The sequence below is a fragment of the Phasianus colchicus genome, chromosome 16 (genome assembly GCF_987193195.1).
Source record: "Phasianus colchicus chromosome 16, bPhaCol1.hap1.1, whole genome shotgun sequence".
Taxonomy (NCBI): Eukaryota; Metazoa; Chordata; class Aves; order Galliformes; family Phasianidae; genus Phasianus; species Phasianus colchicus.
This window is the reverse complement of record NC_143451.1, coordinates 14,218,780-14,238,092: the sequence shown is the minus strand read 5'-3', so window position 1 is coordinate 14,238,092 and position 19,313 is coordinate 14,218,780. Positions and strand designations below refer to the sequence as shown.

Here is a 19,313-nt window from a genome sequence, read left to right as displayed (position 1 = left end):
CCCGCGCGGTGCCGCTGCCTGGCAGGGCTGTGTGCTGGGTGCCGGGCAGGGCAGCACGTAGCAGCGTGGCTCCGGAGCAGAACACGTACCAGACGGGTTATTGAGACAGGAATTTCTTGTCATCACAACAGCTTGACTTACCTTTGTCATCTTAATGCATTGCATTCAGAGGTTGGTAGGTTTAAAAAAACCCAACGTGCTCTCCCCCCCCCCTCCCGGCCTTTCAGACATAATTTAAATCTCTCTCTGAAAGGCTTTTTTATTATTTTGGCGGCTCCCAGGGCAGGGATGACATACCAGGAGCACGGCAGTGGCACGTAGCTCTCCGGTCAGACCAAGCCCTGCAGGAGCACACACAGAGCACAGTGCTGTGCCTCCGCTCTGCACCCTGTGCCACCCCGGCCCTGCTCTCCTGCTTCGCACCCCTACAGCTCCGTGCTGGCTGCAGCAGGGCTGAGTCACACAAGACATGCTCTAGAGAAAAGCGTCGCCTCCAGCCCATTTCTTGGAATCTAATAAAAAAAATCCCAGAAATGTTGCAACACATTCGCTGCTTCTGCCACACCGCCACATCTCTGCAGCACGTGTGCACCAGAGCTGCTCCAGGACCACGCTATGCCCCCTGCACACCAGGTCTCCTGCCTTCAAAGCCCTCTTTGCTCTCACAACGCTGAGGACATGCTGTCGAATAACATCCCCTACACAATCAAAGCTTTGGATAAAAGGAGCTTTGTGCTTCCTGATCGCATCACGACAGACCTTTCTTCCCTGAGCAAATGTATTCCATGGACGGTTTATTCCCAGCATCCCTCTGACAGCCACGGCTCAGCCTGCCAGACCTCAGTCCCTTCTGCAGGGTATGGGAACCTTCAAGAGGAATGCATGCTCCAGGTGTTTCATACCTTTGACTCACAATAGTTCCATTCTCCATCATGCTCAGGTTCTGCAGCTCTCCAGCTCAGCTAGCTTCATTAGCTTCATTAATTTCTCCCCATTGTCTCTTAGAAGCTGCTCTTTCCAAATGAGGAACCCCTCCCAGCAACTTCAGATCCAATTTTGCCTTCCCATTTAATTTATACACAATCCACTCACGATCACTTGACCGGTGCTAATTTTCCATGGCCAGCTCCTACATGTCCTGCACCTCAGAAGTCTGCAATCCCATCCCCTCCGGGCACTGCGCAGCCACTCTGTGAGCTTTATGGGCTACAGCACCCCGGGATACATGGCCGTTACCATCATTAACAACCTTTGATCTCCACTTGACACAGACAAAGTCAAAGCCTCCCCTAACCGCTTCTCTCTTTAGCAGCCCCAAGATCCCAAGCCCCATCCAAACCCAAAGCTGGGGGTTTCCTATAGTGCTCAGAGGAACCTTTCCATTCCCCCATGTCAACAGCATTCGGAGGGTCAGAGCACTGCCAGTGAGGGACCTGGAGGTCTCGGGCGGAGGAGGCAGTAGAGGAATGCCAAGCACCTTTTCCCATGTATATGTTCTTGCACACACATGCATGGGTTTGTAATTTGAAACTCTCTTTACTTCTGGACAGGCTTTGCAAACTGCTTAGACCACATTCTCTGAGGTGTTTAAAGAGGGTGGAGTATGCAGTATTTATTTAGGTACTCTACAAACCTTAATAAGAATCGAGTGCTTGTAGCGATCGCAGAGAACAAACAGAGAGCCAGCTGGCAGGAGCTGAGCGCTGCCACTGCGCTTTGATTGCTTCTAACACCAAAAACCAGAGTAGTACTTTAAAAAAAAAATGGCTTTCTTAATTTCTTTTATCTCCGATCCTGTATTAATGGGTCTGCTGTGTGCAGCAGCGCTGTTAGCTGTGCTCTATTTTTCAACCGGCTCTAAAAATGCAACGTTTAAATTGCCTCCTGGTCCAACTCCTCTTCCGATCATTGGTAACCTGCATTTGGTGGACATCAGAAGGCAAGATAAGTCACTAATGAAGGTAGGACAAAAAACCCAAACCTGGATCCTCGTGCATTGTAAAGCTGCCTGGGCTGTATCAGCGCTAATTTTTTGTCTTTTTAAATTTGAACTAAATAGTAAAGGTGTGGAAACTGCTTTATAATATTTTCTTTCTGGTCTTCTTCAAGCCAATGTCTGTGTTGGTGCAGTGTCATTTATGAGCAATCAACCGTTAAGAAAAACACCTCTGGGTAATATGAGATTTCTTCATGTAATTGCGATGATGTACATGAAGTCTGCAGCACTTGTGGGACTTTAAATATTAATTTGACAGCTCTGACACCCAGAAAATGTGGACAGCATTAGGAAAGAACTAGTGTGAATGGAAACCGCTTCCCTCCCTGCATCCTAGAGAAGCAGTGGGGGAATGTCGTGATGCAGTGACCCCAAATCCAGATGTCCCATTGCAAAACCTATTTCCCTCTGAATGAAAGGGATCTGCAATAAAATCCGGACAGCAGCAGAAGGGTGGGATGGGAAGCTTGAGCTGAGGAACCAGAAGGAGAAGCCTGGAAGCTCTTCCACTGGCTTGCAATCAGAACATCTTACCCCGCTCATGCTGGAGCTGTGTGTTGGTGCCAGGCACAACTGGCACAGCCAGCACTGTGCATCGCTCCCTCCTCGAGTGAGGGTTCCATCACTCCAGTGCTGGGTGAATGTAGGTGGTTATCAGGTGTGCAGTGCTGGGCTGAGGCTGCATTGCTGCTTTGCCTTATGGGCAGTGCAGGTGTGCACCCAGCTGGGTGAGCGTGCTGGGCACAGGTTTGCCTTCAGACTGAGTTTCTGAATGACCTCTGTGTGCTCTCACTGCCTGCTCCGTTGTATTTGCAGTCACCTATATTTGACTTTAATTTGGGATTCATCCAGAGGGGTTATCCCTGTTCCTCACCCCACAGATTAACACCAAAGCAGTGTCTGCACTGCGCTATGGCTGGCTGGGCACACTGCTGGGGTGCTGCTGGGCAGGTGGGGATGCACTCTTTCCTCTGCATGAGCTGTGGCTGCACTGTGTGGGCAGAGGCTGTGTACATGCTCTCCTTCAGCCATTGCAGACCCTTCCCCACTGCCCTGCACTGCCCTGTTGTTGCTCCAATCCCTTGATCTAGCAGCAGCAGGAGCACGGGAGAGGAGCAAGGGCTTTCCAGTATAACATCATCACTATTTGCACTATTCTGGTCTTTCTCTGGTTGGCCAACCTGCACTGCCATCCGAAGTCCAGTGTAACTCCATGTGTTGCACTTATGTTTTTTCACTTTCTCCTTAACAAAGAGATCAGATTAGCAATGCACTGATGGGGTGTGGGCAATAAATCTGAGCACCCCTCCACTCACCCGTGCAGAGCATCCCATGCTCAACCACGGGGAGTGCTGACTGAGGGACTTTCCCTCATTGCTGACCATCACAGCTTGCCTCTCTTTCAGCTTGCGGAAGAATACGGCCCGGTCTTCACCCTCCATTTTGGCTTCCAGAAAGTTGTGGTCCTGACTGGGTACGAAGTTGTGCGGGAGGCGCTTGTGAACTACACAGAGGAGTTTGTAGACAGACCATCCATCCCAATATTTGACCAAATTCAGAATGGAAACGGTACTAGAGCAATGAGGGGGGGGTGGGAGGGACGGTGCCGCTCAGTGCCAGTCTGGCACTGCTCCCTGCAGCCTGGCTTTCAAAAGCTCCTTGGACCCTCCCTACACCGATGGCATTCCCTCACTTTCATGCAATGCATTTCCACTGTCATTATTTTTTGGTAGTGCACTTGCAGTCAACCCTTATCCTCTCGTTGGAGGGCGAGGAGTGGGGTTTTTAAAAGCACAGGTTTACCCTTTCATCCCAGTGCCTGGCATCCATTCTGGATACAGTCACTCCCCAGCATCTTGTCTCCCTCCACCAGAGCTCTCAGGTGGGATATGTATTCTGTTCAGCAATGGGCTGAGGCTGGAAATTCTTTCCCCAGACATCCCCGTGGTTTTCCCAAGGACATCAGAGGACATCCTGCCTTGTTCCTCCAGCCAGGCTCTGGTGTGAACAGCCAAAAGGCAGTTCTGTATGCTGGTCACAGGCCAGAGTTGGGATTACAATTAGAAATTAAATTACCCAGCCATAATATCAAGAGATGAATTTATCGCTACATAAGGAAAAGGAATTGATGGGGGGAAAAGCATCATTCAGAGCTAATTTACACATAAAATATCCCTGTGGGAGGCTGCCAGTATTGCTCTATCAGTCCTTTCTCTGTTATCTTCTCAACCCAAGTCAGATCTGCTCAGAGGTGACCCAAAGCCATAAACTTGCACAGGCTGTAGGTAGCAAGGGTCACAGATTTTCTGAAGAATTACTTTTCCTCTCCACCCCAAAGCGGGGGTGTTTTTAGTATTACTGGGAATCTCAAAAACCAGTAGAGCACTGACTGGGATCGAGGAGAGTGAATCATCCCATCCCACAAAGATAAAAGATCTTTATGATTGGAATAGAACAAAGGGGGAAGCTTCAAAGAGACAAGGCTGTTGCTTGAGGCCCCACCTCGCAACCAAACAGGGTCAGAGAGTTTGCACGGCTGACTCAGAGCAGCTCCCCCCCAACCCCACGGTGTGGGTCTGACAGCCCTCCCTTCACTGCAGCCAGCAGGCTCAGTGTGACCAGGAAAGCTGAGCTGAGAGGGTGCAGGGCCGGGGCACAGAGAAATGGGGGACCCCAGTTTCCCAAAGGCACGGGAACTGGGCAGCAGAAGCTTGGGGAGCTCCCTCCTCCCCCAGCCCCAGAACTCACTGGCTGTGCTGTGGCTGCCCCAGGTGTGTTCTTTTCCATCGGCGATCTGTGGAGAACAACGCGCAGGTTCACCGTTTCCAGCATGCGCAACCTCGGCATGGGGAAGCAGATGATGGAGGGGAAAGTTTGTGAGGAGCTTCACTTTCTCATTGAGAAGATCAAATCCTTCAAAGGTGAGCCAGAGCCCACCGCGGTGCTCTGCAGCATCCACGTCACTCTGACACTGCTCTCCTCCTCTCGTTGCAGGGGAACCTTTCAGCCTGAGGTCCTTCAGCATCGCTCCGATCAACATCACCTTCCTCATGCTCTTTGGGGACAGGTTTGATTATAAGGACCCAACATTTCTCACTCTCCTAAGACTCATAGATGAAGTTATGGTTCTTCTGGGATCTCCATACTTGAATGTAAGTAACCTGTCCCAACGGTTAGCATTTTTTCCTGGCCAGTCTGTTACTGGTGGAAGAACAGTTTCCACTGAACAGTAAAAAAGCTTAAAATTGAGTTGTACAGCATAAAGGCTGATAGGTTTCAAAGCCCATCCCTGTGAAAATGAGCCTGACCCCTCCAGAACTCCCCAGGATACACAGACAGTACTACAGACAAAACTCACCTCATCTGTCACACCTTAGGAAGAAGCTATTTCAGCATGTTGATTCTCCTGCACACCTAACGCTTCTCTCTCTTTTTTTTTTTTTAATTTCTTATTAGTATTTCAATTTCTACCCATTCCTTGGATTTCTTTTCAAAACTCACAAGATTTTGCTTAAGAAAATAGAAGATGTGCGTGTTATTATAAGGCAGTACATGAAGGTGAGCAGGGAAGATATCAATGAGAACAGTGTGAGGAGCTACACTGATGCACTGGTATTCAAGCAGCACGAGGTATGGGACTGCTTGGGCTCTGCTGGCTGTTTGTGATGTTTCCTTCGGCTTTTCTAGCTAAAAGGGATGTGGATCTGGATTTCAGTCCTATCATGTAACCCTACTGAAATTAATTCTATTGCTCTAGTGGCACTGAAATTAGATTCCAGTCTTGTATGGTTGGTGTACTTTACTGCAGGGATTTTTCTATCAAAATTGAGATGTGAAAGCCATTCTCTCAATCCATTCCCCAAATAGCAGTGCTAATAATGTGACATGAAGTCTTGTTTGTAGTAGAAAACGCACGAACTCACATGTAAGCTGACTGTGCTTTTCTTTTTACGACAACAAATCAATTAATCATTGATACTGTTGCTCCAAGATGAATGATACACTTAAAGTCCTGGAATGATAAATGGTCAGTACATTTGCAGCCTAGCCCTGCATCTTACTTTAGTAGAGACTGCAATTTCACACATCGGTTGATTTCATTCGACACAAAGTATTTATGCTCTGAGTCTTTTCTTCTTTCCCACTGGATCTGGGCCAACGTGAGGCATTTGTCTTCTTCCCATCACTGTGGAGGAAGGTTCAGTGCAGACTCCACAGGCCCAGGAGGAGCAGCATCAGGCCATTTACCACACCGTTCTCAAACACACAGTCATACCCAACATTCTTCTGGGTTACAGACTATTTCCCAAACTTGATGAATACTAACACTATTTTAAAAGCTTTCTCACGCTTGTCCTTTTCAAGGAGAAAAACAAGAAAGACAGCCTCTTCCACGATGACAACTTAATAGCATCCATACTTGACCTGGTCATGGCGGGCACAGAGACCACAGCCACCACGCTGCAGTGGGCCATCCTACTGATGATGAAATACCCAGAGATCCAAAGTGAGCTCCTGGTGTTTTAAGACTCCTCTTCTTCCAGACCCTGGAAAAACACTTTTCTTTTTTTTTTTTACCAAAATCAAATCTGCAGGGGGAGTTGGTTTCCTCGCTGGGATACATCCCCATTCTTTATTCCTTCCAGAAAAAGTGCAGGAGGAGATTGGAAGAACTGTCAAAGCTGGAAGCTGGGCCACGTACGAGGACCGCAAGAACATGCCATTCACAAACGCGGTGATCCACGAAGTGCAGAGGTTCATCACCCTCCTGCCCCACGTTCCCCGCTGCACTGCTGTGGACACCCACTTCAGGGGATACTTCCTTCCCAAGGTGGGTACGGCCCAGCCCAGGGGCACAGCACACTCCTCTTGTTGCCAGTGGCACTACAGACAGCTTCTTTAGAGGGGCAGAAGCACAAAATAAACATCCAGAATTACCCCAGAAGAGTTCCTTCCTTTCCAGTGACTGTGCTGAGCCCAGAGAGACCAGTGCTATGGAACTCGATTCAGGCCCTCATGCTCAGCACTTCCACACTCCAAGAGTGACCCTGGTTTACCTCTGATGCCATCTGCCCAGTGAAGAATTTGCCAGGGAATGCTCAGGATCTGACCCTCTGCCTGAGGTCCTCGCAGTGCCACGTGGCATTTGGCTTCAGTCCTTGGCACAGCTGGGAAAATCTCCCTGTTGGTGGAGGGGATAAAATCCTCAGGGTCTCCACCTGCTCCACTCAAAGCAAACCTCCCACAGTAACAAATCCATGTCCCAGAATAAAGCAACACAGAGCAATAAATCCTGCCTTTCTGTCCAGCCAAAAATCTTATTGGCAAAGCAACATTTAGAGTTGGAGTGAGATGTTTTGGTAAACCCACTGTGGACAGGACTTCTCCATGAAGTTCATCCTCATCCCCAGCCCCTTCCCCCACCCCTCACCCAGGACCCTTGGTGCTGCACCACGGGTGTCCCTGGGCTATGCTATTTCTTGTGTCTTCTCCCAGGGTATAATTGTCATCCCATCACTCACCTCAGTGCTGCTGGATAAGACGCAGTGGGAGACACCACACCAGTTCAACCCCAACCACTTCCTTGATGCTGAAGGGAATTTTGTCAAGAGGGAGGCTTTCCTGCCCTTCTCCACAGGTACCCAAAGGCCTCGGCCACACCGAGGAGTCCTCATGGCTAATTACTGCCTCTCATTTGGATAATGAGCTCAAGGGCTGGCTTCCAAAGATCCAGCTGGGGAAAGGACCTTTCTAGGAAGAAGGACAGCCCTGTGGTTGGGGGGGGGGGGGGTGGTAGGGCACTGGCAAAGCAACATTTAGAGTGAGACATTTTGGTAAACCCACTGTGGACAGGACTTCTCCAGTTTGATACTTCCATCAAGTAAGCACACTGCTTCCATCCGCAGGGCGAAGGAACTGCATTGGAGAAAGCCTTGCCAAGATGGAGCTGTTTGTCTTCTTTGTAGGGCTGCTGCAGACATTCACTTTCCGACCTCAGCAGGGAGTTTCAGAGGCTGACCTGGACCTGACTGTCCCCGAAACGACTTTTACATTAAGGCCTCGGCCTCAGGCAACCTGTGCCATCCTGCGGGAATAGCCAGGGCCTGCTGCGGGGCGGCCAGGCAGGGACACCACCAAGGCCCATCTTAGCTCTGCTAGGGCTCATCACCCCATCCCAACATGCCACACTCTGTCGTATTTCCCTCCCGTTGTCTCTGTCCACTCCCAGTCCTACATCACCCCATAGGTCACTGACCTGCTCTTTGCTCCCTTGCTGTGGGGAATGCAGGCAATCAGTGAGAAAGCACAATCCTGGTGACCCTCCCAGAGAGGGACACTGAGCAGCTGCAGGACCACGGGGTGTGTGTCCATGAGATGTAGGTGTGACATCCACACCTCAACACCAAAGAAGTGAGGCTCACAATCCTAAAGAAATCTGCCCAAAATTCCCAATCAAGACACACCAACGTTCACTGGGAGCTGCAGATAGGTTGGTGCTATAGGTGCTGTAGGTGCTTCTTGAGCCAAGCTCTCTAATTAGCCAGAGCTTCCCGCAAAATCCCACTGGGGCAGACAGCCAAGTCAAGCACTGAGAGTGCAAAACAACCCATCCATGGGCTGCGGGGATGAAGTTCTTCCTCCTTGAAACACAGTCCTGAAAGACACTTTAAGGTCTGCAAACCTGTCTAGATAGCCAAGAGTTGCTGCCACCATGTTCAACGCTGCTCCACAGTCTGAATGGAAGAGGATCTACATTTATAAGTTTGCAGTTAATATTCACACCAGCAAGTGACCATAAAAGGCTAATGATACAGGAAAATAAACCAGACTCATTTCTAGTTTTATGGATGTCTGTCTTTTCTGACCTGGTTAAAATAGGAGCAAATGCATTCCCTCTCTCAGGAACTCCTGGGCAATCAGTGCAGTTTGGAACAGTCTGGCTATTGGAACCAACCACACAATTTCTTTGCAAGTGGAGCCTTGCATGCATGCAAACACACATGCAAGGAGAATTGGGATCAGACCTGGTTGACATTATTTTCTTTTGCTCTGTCTGCTGCCCCAGTCCATAGCACTCTTATCAGCCATCATATTCTGCAATCTCAATCCAGTTGATATATAGCTCAGGATGTTTGCCATCCAAATAGCTGCCTGTGAATCACTGTTCTCCATATGCATTATCTTATCGTGTACTTTATCACGTTGTTTATGTCTCTCCCTTCACGGGAACCCAATAAAGTTTTAATTCTCCCACGTTTTCATTACATCAGATATTTCTGCCACCAAACTTCGTATTTCACAGAAAAGCAAACGAGTCATGGAGTTGAACCTGAGCCCAGAGTGACAGTAACACAATTGGTTCAACTCGTACCCCATGGCTGAGAGGTTCTGCATGCCCTGATCCTACTGACAAATGGCTCAGCCGGAGAGGTTCCATATCAGCAGAGCAGTTTCCCGGTGCTCTGCTGTCCAAGGGACGATGGCCAGGTGCCAGAATAGCAGCAACCTGTGCAATGAGCACTGCCCCTCAATTTGCAGCCCCTTTGCACACTGGGCAGAGCAACAGCCATCATGCAGGTGATCTCTATTTCCCTTTTGCCACGAGATGGCACCACGATCCCTCCAAGTCACTGCCAGCCCTGCAGTCCTCACTGGGCCAGAAAGCCCTGTCAGCCACAACCAGGGCTCCGTACAGGGAACACCTCGCAGCTTTATGAGCCTCCAGTCCAACCGCACTCACCTGGGAGCGAGGCTGGGAGCAAAGAGATGAGCACTATTTATTTACCATTAACCTGGGAGAATCAGGTGGTATGCAGGGAATGGGAGCTGCCTTCCTCCCATCCTACAGCAGACAGCCTCTTTCCATGGGGTTCACCTGTGCAAACTCTTTGTAGGGCATTGGCTCAGCCCACCCCCCATTGCAGACCTGTCAAATCCTTCTGGCCCCTACTCTGCATTTCAGACCAAGGGAAAAGTGAGCTGCTGGAAACGAGAGTTCTGTTGTCATCAGTGGTGAAGGGGTGTGATGAGATCCCTCAGAGCACAGGGAACCTAAAAAGTCATGGTTTGGTACTGGGGTTGAAAATCAGAAGACTGGAAAGCATAGGAAGGGCATCCACTGGAATGGTGCAGGTATCCGGGAGTGGTTCATCACTACAGGTACAGTAAGGAATGGGAGAAGAGCAGGGATGTGACAATGAGACAATCTGTATCTGATGTCGCTCTCCAAATGAAGAAACAACCCACCGATGAGAAACATTCTCTCAGAAGCTGAGAACTGGGAACATTTCCTTACACTGTGCATTTAATGTGTGAAGTAGTGATGGTTCTGTCACTCTCCATCATGTGTTGGGTGCTATTCCCAGCTCGCCTCAGCCCCAGCTCTCCTCTGCTTCGTACAAAACCATTTGCTCAACACGTATTTTAAGCACAGCGCCAGTACTTGAAAGGCTTTGAGTAAGAAGGCATTACTGCTAAATACTGCATAGTGAGATCTGGTTTCTCCTGCGTGCATCTGCTGGGCTCCGCAGCAGTTGAACAGCTACATGGGTTGTGGTGCACTATGAGGCTGTGGCTCACGGCGCAGCACAGCACAGGCACACTGCGGGGACGGCCGCACGGTGAACCCGGCCTCTGCTGTCATGTTCAGCTCTGATTCCTTCACCCCGGGTGGAGGCTTAAAGGTGAACTTCTGCATCAGGCCCGTGAAGAAGATGAAGAGCTCCACAGTGGCAAGGCTTTCTCCAATGCAGTTTCTCCGCCCTGCGATGCCAAGAGCACAGCGGTTTGTGGGCTGGCAGTTTCCTTGAGAAGTCTTCCCTACCACTCAGTGGCAACAGTGTGAGGGACAGAACAGGCTGCAGAAGGGCAGACATAGTGGGGTGATGATCAGCAGCCATTGCTACTGGTCTCCTATATGTACTTGAGCAGGGCTGCTTCACTCCAAGCCTGCAAGGCATTGGTTTGGGACAACCTAGAAACCATTCTTCCTAAAGGAGAGGGAAGGCAGAACTCCTGCTTGAGTTTTCTACATCCCAGAGGTGTCTTTAAACCCCAGGGCCCAGTGTGCCTCTCGTTGAGGACTGAATTTTGCAATTCACTGAAACCCAGAGTGAATGTTGCTACAGCATCCCCACTGCTGACCTGTGCTGCTCCTGCCAGAGCTCACAGCCCAACACCTGGCTGCACACTCAGCCCTGTGCCAGGCCAAACCCTTCTGTTACCTGTGGAGAAGGGCAGGAACGCTTTCTTCTTTACAAAGTTCCCATCTGCATCAAGGAAGTGGTTGGGATTGAATTCGTCTGGCGTCTCCCACTGTGTTTTATCCAGCAGCACCGAGGAGAGCAGAGGAATCACTGTTGTTCCCTACAACACAGCTGTGTTCAGCTTAAGGCCATCCAGGCATACAACCTTCAAGCAAACTTCCAGAGAATCAATTTCTAGGTTTGTACGTAATCAAATGATACTAGTTATCACATACTTCATTTGCTGGAATTACTGACTAACCTACGACTAAGTCACTTTGTGCTGTTACTGAGTTCTGAGCAGAAGCCCACGCTCCAAATCTCCTCTGGCATTTTGCCCCACGTGCCACCACCTGCTCTCGGGCTGCAGAGCAGCACGTACCTTGGGTATGAAATAGCCTTTAAAATGGGTGTCAGCAGAGGTGCAGCGCGGAACGTGTGGCAGAAGGGTGACAAATCTCTGCACCTCGTGGATGACTGCGTTGGTGAAGGGCATGTTTTTCCGGTCCTCAAAGGTAGGCAGGCAGTCAGGGCCAAGAACGCGCTCAATCTCTGCATGCACCTTTTCTGTGGTCAAAGAGAAGGCATCGAGTGAGTTTCCCTCCACAGTAAAGCATCTCCAAACCCTGACCCATGGTGACTGCTGGCTGAGCCACCCCAGGATGCAGTGAAGATATGCAGCCCCTGGCAGTAGGTGTGAGAGCAAGCACTCAGCTCCCTCAGTCCTGAAGTGCAGCATACAAAGCTTGGACAGAGATGGACACATTGCAGGCACTCAATTTTAGATGCCCTGGAGAGAAGCTATGGGGCTTTTATAGGTGAGCAGCACTTATGAAGTCACTGCAGAGTGCTTTAATTCCCTACGTAAGAGAAGTGAGCCCACAAAGGTGTCTTACTTTGAATCTCAGGGTATTTCATCATCAGCAGGACGGCCCACTGCAGGGTGGTGGATGTTGTTTCAGTGCCAGCCATGAGCAAGTCAAGAGCAGAGGCCAACACATTTGCATCATGAAAAAGGGTGCTGCCTTTATTATCCTCCTGTAAGGAAATAAACAGAAAAGGGCAGTGCTGTCAGCATGGGAAGACAGAACATTGCAGCCTCTGCACAAGAGGCCACATCAGTGATCACTGCAGTGCTGAAATACCTCTTGTTTGAAGACCAGTGCATCGATGTAGCTCATCAGGTTGTTTCCATTAATATTTGCTTTGCTTTCCTGGATATGTTTCTTTAGGATCACACACACCTCTTCTACTTTTTTCAGTATCATCTTGTGAGGTTTGAGAAGAAATCCAAGAAACGGGTAGAAATTAAATAGCTAAAAAAAGAGGAAAAATAACATCGGGGAAAAAAAGTTCTGTAAAAGACTGCAAAACTTAAGGATCATAAACGAGAAATCAGTTGGGTGAGGAACCAAATGACACGGTGTGAGAGTCTCTCTTTCTGGCTAACTAAAAAAATGTAGTGTATAAAAATGTCTCCTACTAAAAATTCTTTACAGAAATGAATGGGAGCTATCAGACTTGTCTAGACACAGCCTATAAACATGAATTAAAAGAACACAATTAAGGGAAAGTGATAGTGAACTCATGAAACAATGAAATTACATTTTTAAAGAGGTAATAAAGCAAAAAGATAAAGCATGAAGCTCTAGCAAAGAAAACTCCAAATGTTTAGCAAGCCAAATACGTATCTTTTGAAGCTGTTAGAGCATCATCTTTAACTTTCACATGAATTATAAATCAATTACACTCAGCATGAGGGGTGACTTACGTGCAGGAAAGGGGAGCCAAGAAGGAGCATAACTTCATCAATGAGTCGTAGCAGAGTGACAAACGTTGGGTCTCCATAGTCAAACCTTCTCCCAAATAGTATAGCAAAGGTGATGTTAGTGGGGGCTGTGTTCAAAAGCCGAAGTCGGAACGGCCCACCTGGAAATGGCCCAAATCACCTGTATTTGTCTTCCAGAGCAACCCTGAGGTCTTTGCAGTAGCTCTGCAAAGTAATATAAAACACCCCAGCTCACCTTGGAAAGATTTGATCAGCTCAATGAGAAATTGCAGCTCCTCGAGCATCCTTTCTTCCGCAAGCCGCTTCCCCATGCCCAGATCCCGCATAGCTGCCAAGGTGAACCTCCGTGTTGTCTTCCAGAGCTCTTGGGAAGAGAAGAACACACCTACGGAGGGATGGCATGGCGTGGCTGCACAGCTGCTATGGGGTTTGCTCGGTACATAGGGGCTCTGTGATGTGCAGGGCTGGGTGCTGGGGGAGGGCTGCCCCAGGAGAGCCCAGCCCCAGGCAGGTTCCATAGGGCAGGAGGCAATCTACTGTTCACACCTCTGGGTTTTGCCTATTTATAGCTTTGTCCCTTCGCAGCCACACACAGCAAAAACTCTATGTGTGGTACTTGTCTCAGGCTGACTTGTTTCCCTCCAGGAAAACAACGCAGCTGTTTGAGAGAGCAAGGCTAGGAGCAAATGACACTGCTCTGTCCGTGTCATGAACAGGACAAAAAATTTCCCTGTTGCATTTTAGAGGATGAACTTTCTTCTGTGCAAGGGGACAAGGAGGGGTGTCAGGGAGGTACCACAACTTACAGCTGGGAAATCTCCCCAGCTGGCCCTTAGATGATGCCAAAAGCTCTCCTGTTTGGCAGAGACCAGCACAGCAGGCAGCCCTGGTGCCACAGCAGTGCTCCCTGCCCAGCTGGCTCCTGGGCTGAGCACAGTCTACATCTCACACACTGTACCCCTCCTCACCCTGGGCCTCACTTTTAAAAACAAGATGAAAAAACCCCACACGCTGTATGCATTATATACGTATTAGGTCATCAAATCTTTTCCTTTCAGCCCTGGATTATTTCCTTCACTGTTTTTCAATGTCTCGTCTTGGGCAATGTATTATTTCTTAGCATGCAATGCAGAAATATGCCAAAAATCTGTTTACAGAAGTAATTGTTTGAGGTACAAACAGCTCGTGCTATTGCACTCCTGCCAGTTCTTGCAGTCTTTATCATGAGTCATGCATGATCCAGGCTCTGTCTGAACTGCCAGTAACTGCAGAAGAGAGATTGCATAAGGACCTCAGCCTTCATGTGAAAAATAATTTCCTTCCTTCTGCACTGCAGCAGAACCCTGGAAATGTGACCCAAGTGCTGCAAAAAGCAAAAAAATGGATAAGGCAAATAGGAAGGTGCCTTCAGTAGAAAGCAAACTGCCCCAATCCCACCCAGTGTAGCCACCGATGGTCTCAAGACTCCTAACTGTGGTTGAAATTGAAAGAACTCATCTGGAAAACAGCAGAGTGAATGTGCCCTGAACTCTGCAAGGCACAGGTACCATTTCCATGCTGGATGTGATGGAAGATGGGGATAGCAGGTCTGTCTGCAAACACATCTGCTGTGTTCAGAAGTGCATCCTTCACTGCCTCGTAGCCGCTCAGCACCACCGCCTGCTGCATCCCCAGGTGGACAGTGAACACTGGCCCATATTTCTCTGAAATCTGCAAGGAGAGGAAAAACCAGTGGTCAGCGGTAGCACTACGTCCTGTTCTGCTGTTTAGGTCATTGAAGTTGGAGAAGACCCCTAAGATCACCAAGCACAACCCCAACCCATCCCCACCACGATACCAAACCACATCCCTCAGTGCCACATCTCTGTGGTTCTGGAACACCTCCACGCTGGTGGCCCCACCATTCCCTGGGCAGCAGTGCCAGTGCTGCACCATTCCTTTTGGAGAAAATTTTCCTCCTATCCAACCTGTCCCTCCCCCGGTGCAGCTTGAGGCCACGTGGAGCCAAGAGTTGCACTTGGTGATCCTTGTGGGTCTCTTCAAACTCAGGACACCCTACCCTACCCATGTTTTTCCAAGTCCAAGCCATTCATGGTTTTTAATTATTTCCCCTACATCTTTTCTTCAGGCTGTGCTACATTAACTCCCATCTAGAAAAAAAACAGCATAATGAGCAAGACATACAAGCTATTTTGGCAACTACAACTAAGCATCTCCCTTTCAATTTGGCCACGTGGACACTCAAATATTTTAGAGTATTTCACAACATAAAGACGCCAAAGTTTAGGTTCACCCACCCAAACTGATGCAGATACTCAGTCTTCATTGTGTGGGCAGCTCTCACATACTGACAGCCCACCAAACTCTGCAGAGTTGGAATTGCACAGTTTCCTTCATCATCCAGAAAGCTTTACATTTAGTTTATTAAATCACATTTAAAAACCCCAGCATTTGGCACCGAGCGGTTATCTCAGAACTGCCATTGGAAGGAGAACTGCAGCCATTCCTTCCCCAGGGCCCCAGGCAGCACGGATGCTTGCTCCTACCTTCATCAGAGACCTGTCCTGCCTCCTGATGTCCAGCAGGTGCAGGTTGCCGATGATGGGGAGAGGAAACGGACCAGGAGGCAAATTTAAAGCTGATTGTTTAAAACCTTTTACAACACAGAGGAGTGCAGCGATGAAAAGCGCAGCGCAGAGCCCACAGCTGAGCAGGGGCAGCAGGGCAGCCATGCTGGAGGAGTCTGTCCTTCTGCACTCTGCTGAGTTGTTGATTAGGACACTCACATTGTATTTATTGAGAGTATTTGATGCCAGGGCTGCCGCTGGGCTTTGCACAATCCTTCCCTCCACGCCCATACCTCACAAAATTGGGAATTTTTGTCTGCAAAAGGCAAAGTCCGAACACAGTGCAGGGAGGTGAGGGTTCTGGAGCTGACTGGGTTCACTGCAATTCTTCTGCCTGCAATAATTTGTCCAGAACCTGACAGACCCACATCTGTTTCACAATTAGGCAGCAATCATGAAATCTCTCTTTATATTCTCTCTCTCCATCTCTTTCATCTTCTCAACCAACCTCATCTCTGGACACCAGCAGCTCTTCACTGTCCACTTTCGATAGCTTACAAATGCCAATCCCAAATAATCCTTCACAGCCAGCACCCACCCCACAGCACAGCACAGCACAGGTGCAGCAGGTCCTGCAGTGCACTGATTTGCTCCAGGGGATGCATGAAGCTGCACACAGCCCCTTCCAGCTGCTTCCCCCTCCAGCGAAGCATTTTCTCCCAGTGAAGAAAAACAGAACCAGACAATCTGCAAAAGATTCGGGATGCACTTGTTACCTCCCTCTGCAGATGTGGAGCTCTGTTCCTTATCTCTTCCTATTTAGTGAATCTGGGCTGTCCTAAAGCTCTACCTACAGACGCCTCCTTCCCTTGGCAGCCTTGCAGCACACCTTGTGCCGTCACATCACACCCATTGAGCACACAGCCACATGCAGCTCCTCTGCTCTGCTTCGGGCTTCCAGTCCCTTTCCCAGCCTCACTCAGGAAATTTAGGGCTGGGGGCTGCCCAGCACCACCAGGTCCATCCCTATGCACGGACCCCCCAGTTGCAAGGGATTGCAGAGACAGGCAGTGTTCCTTGCTGCTGGAGCAGACGCTGGTGAAAAATGAATTCAGCACTGCAAACCACAGAGCTGTAGTTCAATTCCATGCGTCCTGCTTTTATGAACGGGGTGCACTTCTTCCTGCGGCTGTGCAGTGTCACCTGGTGCCACTTCCCCTCTTTCCACACCAAAAGGGACACAAGACCCGTGTGTCTTGCAGAGCTGCTGCGTGGCTGTGCGCCAGGCCTGCTGCTCCCACTGACTGCAGTGAGAGCTGCCAGACAGAGGAGACCAAGCACGGCTCCCACCCCGCAGTGCTCCCTCCCAAACCCGCCCTCATTACACACAACAACGTTTTCCTGCGGTGAGAGCAGGAGACCGGGAGTCTGGAGAAGAGCTGCGTGTCCCCACGGGGACAACGGCTGTCTGTGCAGCTCTGGGCAGAGCACTGGGGGCAGAGGGCTGTGCTGTGAGGGCTGTGCTGTGCTGCAGCTCCCCTGGGGCTGACCCAGCATTGCTACCATCGCTGCTGGAAGGTCTTGGGGCTCCGTGGTGTAGGAACTGCACCTCCTCACACTGTGGCACAGAACCACGTGGAGCCCAGCACTGGTCCCAGCCCAGCAGAGGAAGGGGGGTTACTCATTACCTCGTAGGTGAAGCAAGCCATAGAGGGGGCAGAGCTGGGCACTGATAACAGCATCTTGGATGGAATGCAAAAACACATTCCCATGAGATTTAGGTTAAAAATTAAAATGAAAATTAATCTTTATCTAGGAGTAAACGAACCTTTTGAAAAGTCAAATTCCCCGGGTCAAGCAGGGTCATCCAGCACAGGAGAATCACAGGAAGAGAAGCCCTTACCCTGAGTGCCAACCACCCACGGGTCTGGAGCTGGGAAAGGAAGTCATTACCCTGGTGTTTGCAAAGCATTTGGAGGCTGAGCCCTTCCCAATTAGCTGCTGTCTGACACAGAGGACAGAGCCAGCAGCTGAGCTCTCCTGCCTCAGCCCTGGGGCCAGTGAGGGGCAGTGGGGCACAACGGCCCATTTTGGGGGTGTCACACTGTAACTGCACAGCAAGGGGCAGGGGAACAGCTCACCGCTTGAGCCCTGAGCCGTAACGATAGCACAGAGCCTCTCTGGGCACCCTGTGCCATTGTCTCACTGCCTGTATCATAAAAAACTTTTTCCTCATATCCAATCTAAATCTGCCTTCTTTCTGTTTGAGACTGTTTACCCTTTGTCCTATGGCACAGAACCACTACAGAGCACATCCCCTTCCCTCCTGCAGCCCTTTCTGCACCATACACAAACATGAGATACAAAGACACGTGGAAGTGACACCAGAAGAACGCAGCCCTGACCACGGCCCTGCGAGCATGGAGGCAACCAGCTGCCCTTCCTTTAAAGAGAGATTGCCCCCAAACTGCTTCTCTAAGAGCCTTTAACATGGACTCTATTTGGACGACTCAGTGCTGCGTTTCCAAACGCTGTTCCTCCCGTGAAGTTGCTCTGACTTTTGGTTGGGTGGCATTCACACGCCGCTTTTACTTTTTGATCCTGTTGCTTGTTTACGACATAGAGGAGCAATGTGGGAACAGAACTAAAGCGAGCACAAACCCAAAGGCACGAGACCATCGATGGCACTGCCCGCCCCTCGGCCCCGTTCTGCTGCACATCTCATTTGTGTCTGACTCACCACCACCCACAAACGCAATACCTACTAGTTAAAATGCCAGCCTGCTCCCAAGCTGCCAACCCCGAGCCTGTGGCATGCAGTGAGAGGGAACATTTTGGGGAACACAAAGGTCTATTGATGGCTATCACCACCGCATCCCTTCGGGCTTCCTTAAACACAGCGATGGCAGCGCTCCGAGCAGCAGCCTGCCCTACTGAGCGCTGCTGTGTCAGCACGGACACGAGGGCCTGCACTGCTGGGTGCTGCGTGTCACCTCACTGCAAGCAGCCCCGACTCAAAGGGACAACCTGTGAGCAGGGCGGGTTTGCAAAAGGAAACGTTTCTCTGTATTTGCATTTGCATTACTAATGCTGTCTGGCAGCCAGGTTCAGGGAGTGGAAACCAGGAGTGTGGTTTCTATTCCCAGCCCAGCCGCTGACTGCTTGCTGCTGCTGGCAAATCTTTTAATCTCCTTCCCTCTGCTTTTCCCTCCCACAGTAAGGGCTGGGTGGCCCCCAGGGACCCCCTGATGGAACACGGCAAGGACAGCGTGCCAGCATCACTCTGCGGGGCAAAGCCAGGCGCTCCCATGCAGTTCCACTGCGCAGTGATCCCTTCCACAGAATCACAGAGTGGGTTGGAAGGGACCTCAAGGATCATGAACCTCCAACCCTCCTGCCACATGCACGTGCCCTGACACCACCAGCACTGATGTATCCATACATCACAGCAAGCCAGGCCCTCAGGGCACACAGAAAACTGCATCCACAGCATCACCGCCTGGCACCTGCTCTGCACCCTGGACAGATGTGCCACTTCTCTCCAGCACCACAGGAGGATCCCAGCCCGCTGTCCCAGCACCAGAGCTCCCTTTGCTCCTCTGGTTGGCACCACACTGGGAGGTTTTGGGGAGGGTGTGGGGATCCTGGTGCTGAGCAGGTGCAACACAACGGCTACAGGTGAGCACACGCATCCTCCTGGCCATCCCTTCCAATGT

At 50.1% G+C, this 19,313-nt stretch overlaps 2 protein-coding genes across 4 annotated transcripts; one reads left to right on the top strand and one right to left on the bottom strand.

Moving 5' to 3' along the window:
- The first annotated feature begins 1,082 nt into the window (after positions 1-1,082).
- On the top strand, positions 1,083-8,776 carry LOC116237362 (cytochrome P450 2W1-like). Its single transcript, XM_031606486.2, has 9 exons — positions 1,083-1,961; positions 3,403-3,565; positions 4,768-4,917; positions 4,991-5,148; positions 5,453-5,626; positions 6,362-6,503; positions 6,643-6,827; positions 7,493-7,634; positions 7,903-8,776. Exons 1-9 carry the CDS (start codon positions 1,764-1,766, stop codon positions 8,091-8,093), a joined length of 1,503 nt encoding a protein of 500 aa, XP_031462346.2. The 5' UTR covers positions 1,083-1,763; the 3' UTR covers positions 8,094-8,776.
- LOC116237360 (cytochrome P450 2W1-like) lies at positions 6,761-16,610 on the bottom strand. Of its 3 annotated transcripts, none has more exons than XR_016471617.1 (9): positions 15,577-16,610; positions 14,578-14,740; positions 13,266-13,415; positions 13,013-13,170; positions 12,387-12,557; positions 12,138-12,279; positions 11,624-11,808; positions 7,054-7,178; positions 6,761-6,893 (listed from the first exon to the last, which is right to left on the bottom strand). XR_016471617.1 is itself a non-coding variant. In XM_031606484.2 (9 exons), the coding sequence occupies exons 1-9, from the start codon at positions 15,886-15,888 to the stop codon at positions 10,539-10,541; spliced, it is 1,644 nt and encodes a 547-aa protein (XP_031462344.2). In that variant the 5' UTR covers positions 15,889-16,346; the 3' UTR covers positions 9,761-10,538. The 3 variants fall into 3 exon arrangements, 2 of the variants coding, with proteins under 2 accessions (XP_090007561.1, XP_031462344.2); XM_031606484.2 differs by lacking the exons at positions 6,761-6,893; positions 7,054-7,178 and adding exons at positions 9,761-10,759; positions 11,221-11,362 and having other exon boundaries at positions 15,577-16,346; XM_090151435.1 differs by having other exon boundaries at positions 6,822-7,178.
- Positions 16,611-19,313: the final 2,703 nt, after the last annotated feature.

Coding starts and splice junctions, on each gene's coding strand:
- LOC116237362 (XM_031606486.2), top strand. CDS start 1,764: ATGGCTTTCTTAATTTCTTTTATCTCCGATCCTGTATTAATGGGTCTG. Junction 3,566..4,767: donor CCAAATTCAGAATGGAAACG/GTACTAGAGCAA, acceptor TGGCTGCCCCAG/GTGTGTTCTTTTCCATCGGC. Junction 6,504..6,642: donor GAAATACCCAGAGATCCAAA/GTGAGCTCCTGG, acceptor TATTCCTTCCAG/AAAAAGTGCAGGAGGAGATT.
- LOC116237360 (XM_031606484.2), bottom strand. CDS start 15,888: ATGGGCGTGGAGGGAAGGATTGTGCAAAGCCCAGCGGCAGCCCTGGCA. Junction 14,741..15,576: donor AGGACAGGTCTCTGATGAAG/GTAGGAGCAAGC, acceptor CTCTCCTTGCAG/ATTTCAGAGAAATATGGGCC. Junction 13,416..14,577: donor TCACATCCAGCATGGAAATG/GTACCTGTGCCT, acceptor ATCCCTCCGTAG/GTGTGTTCTTCTCTTCCCAA.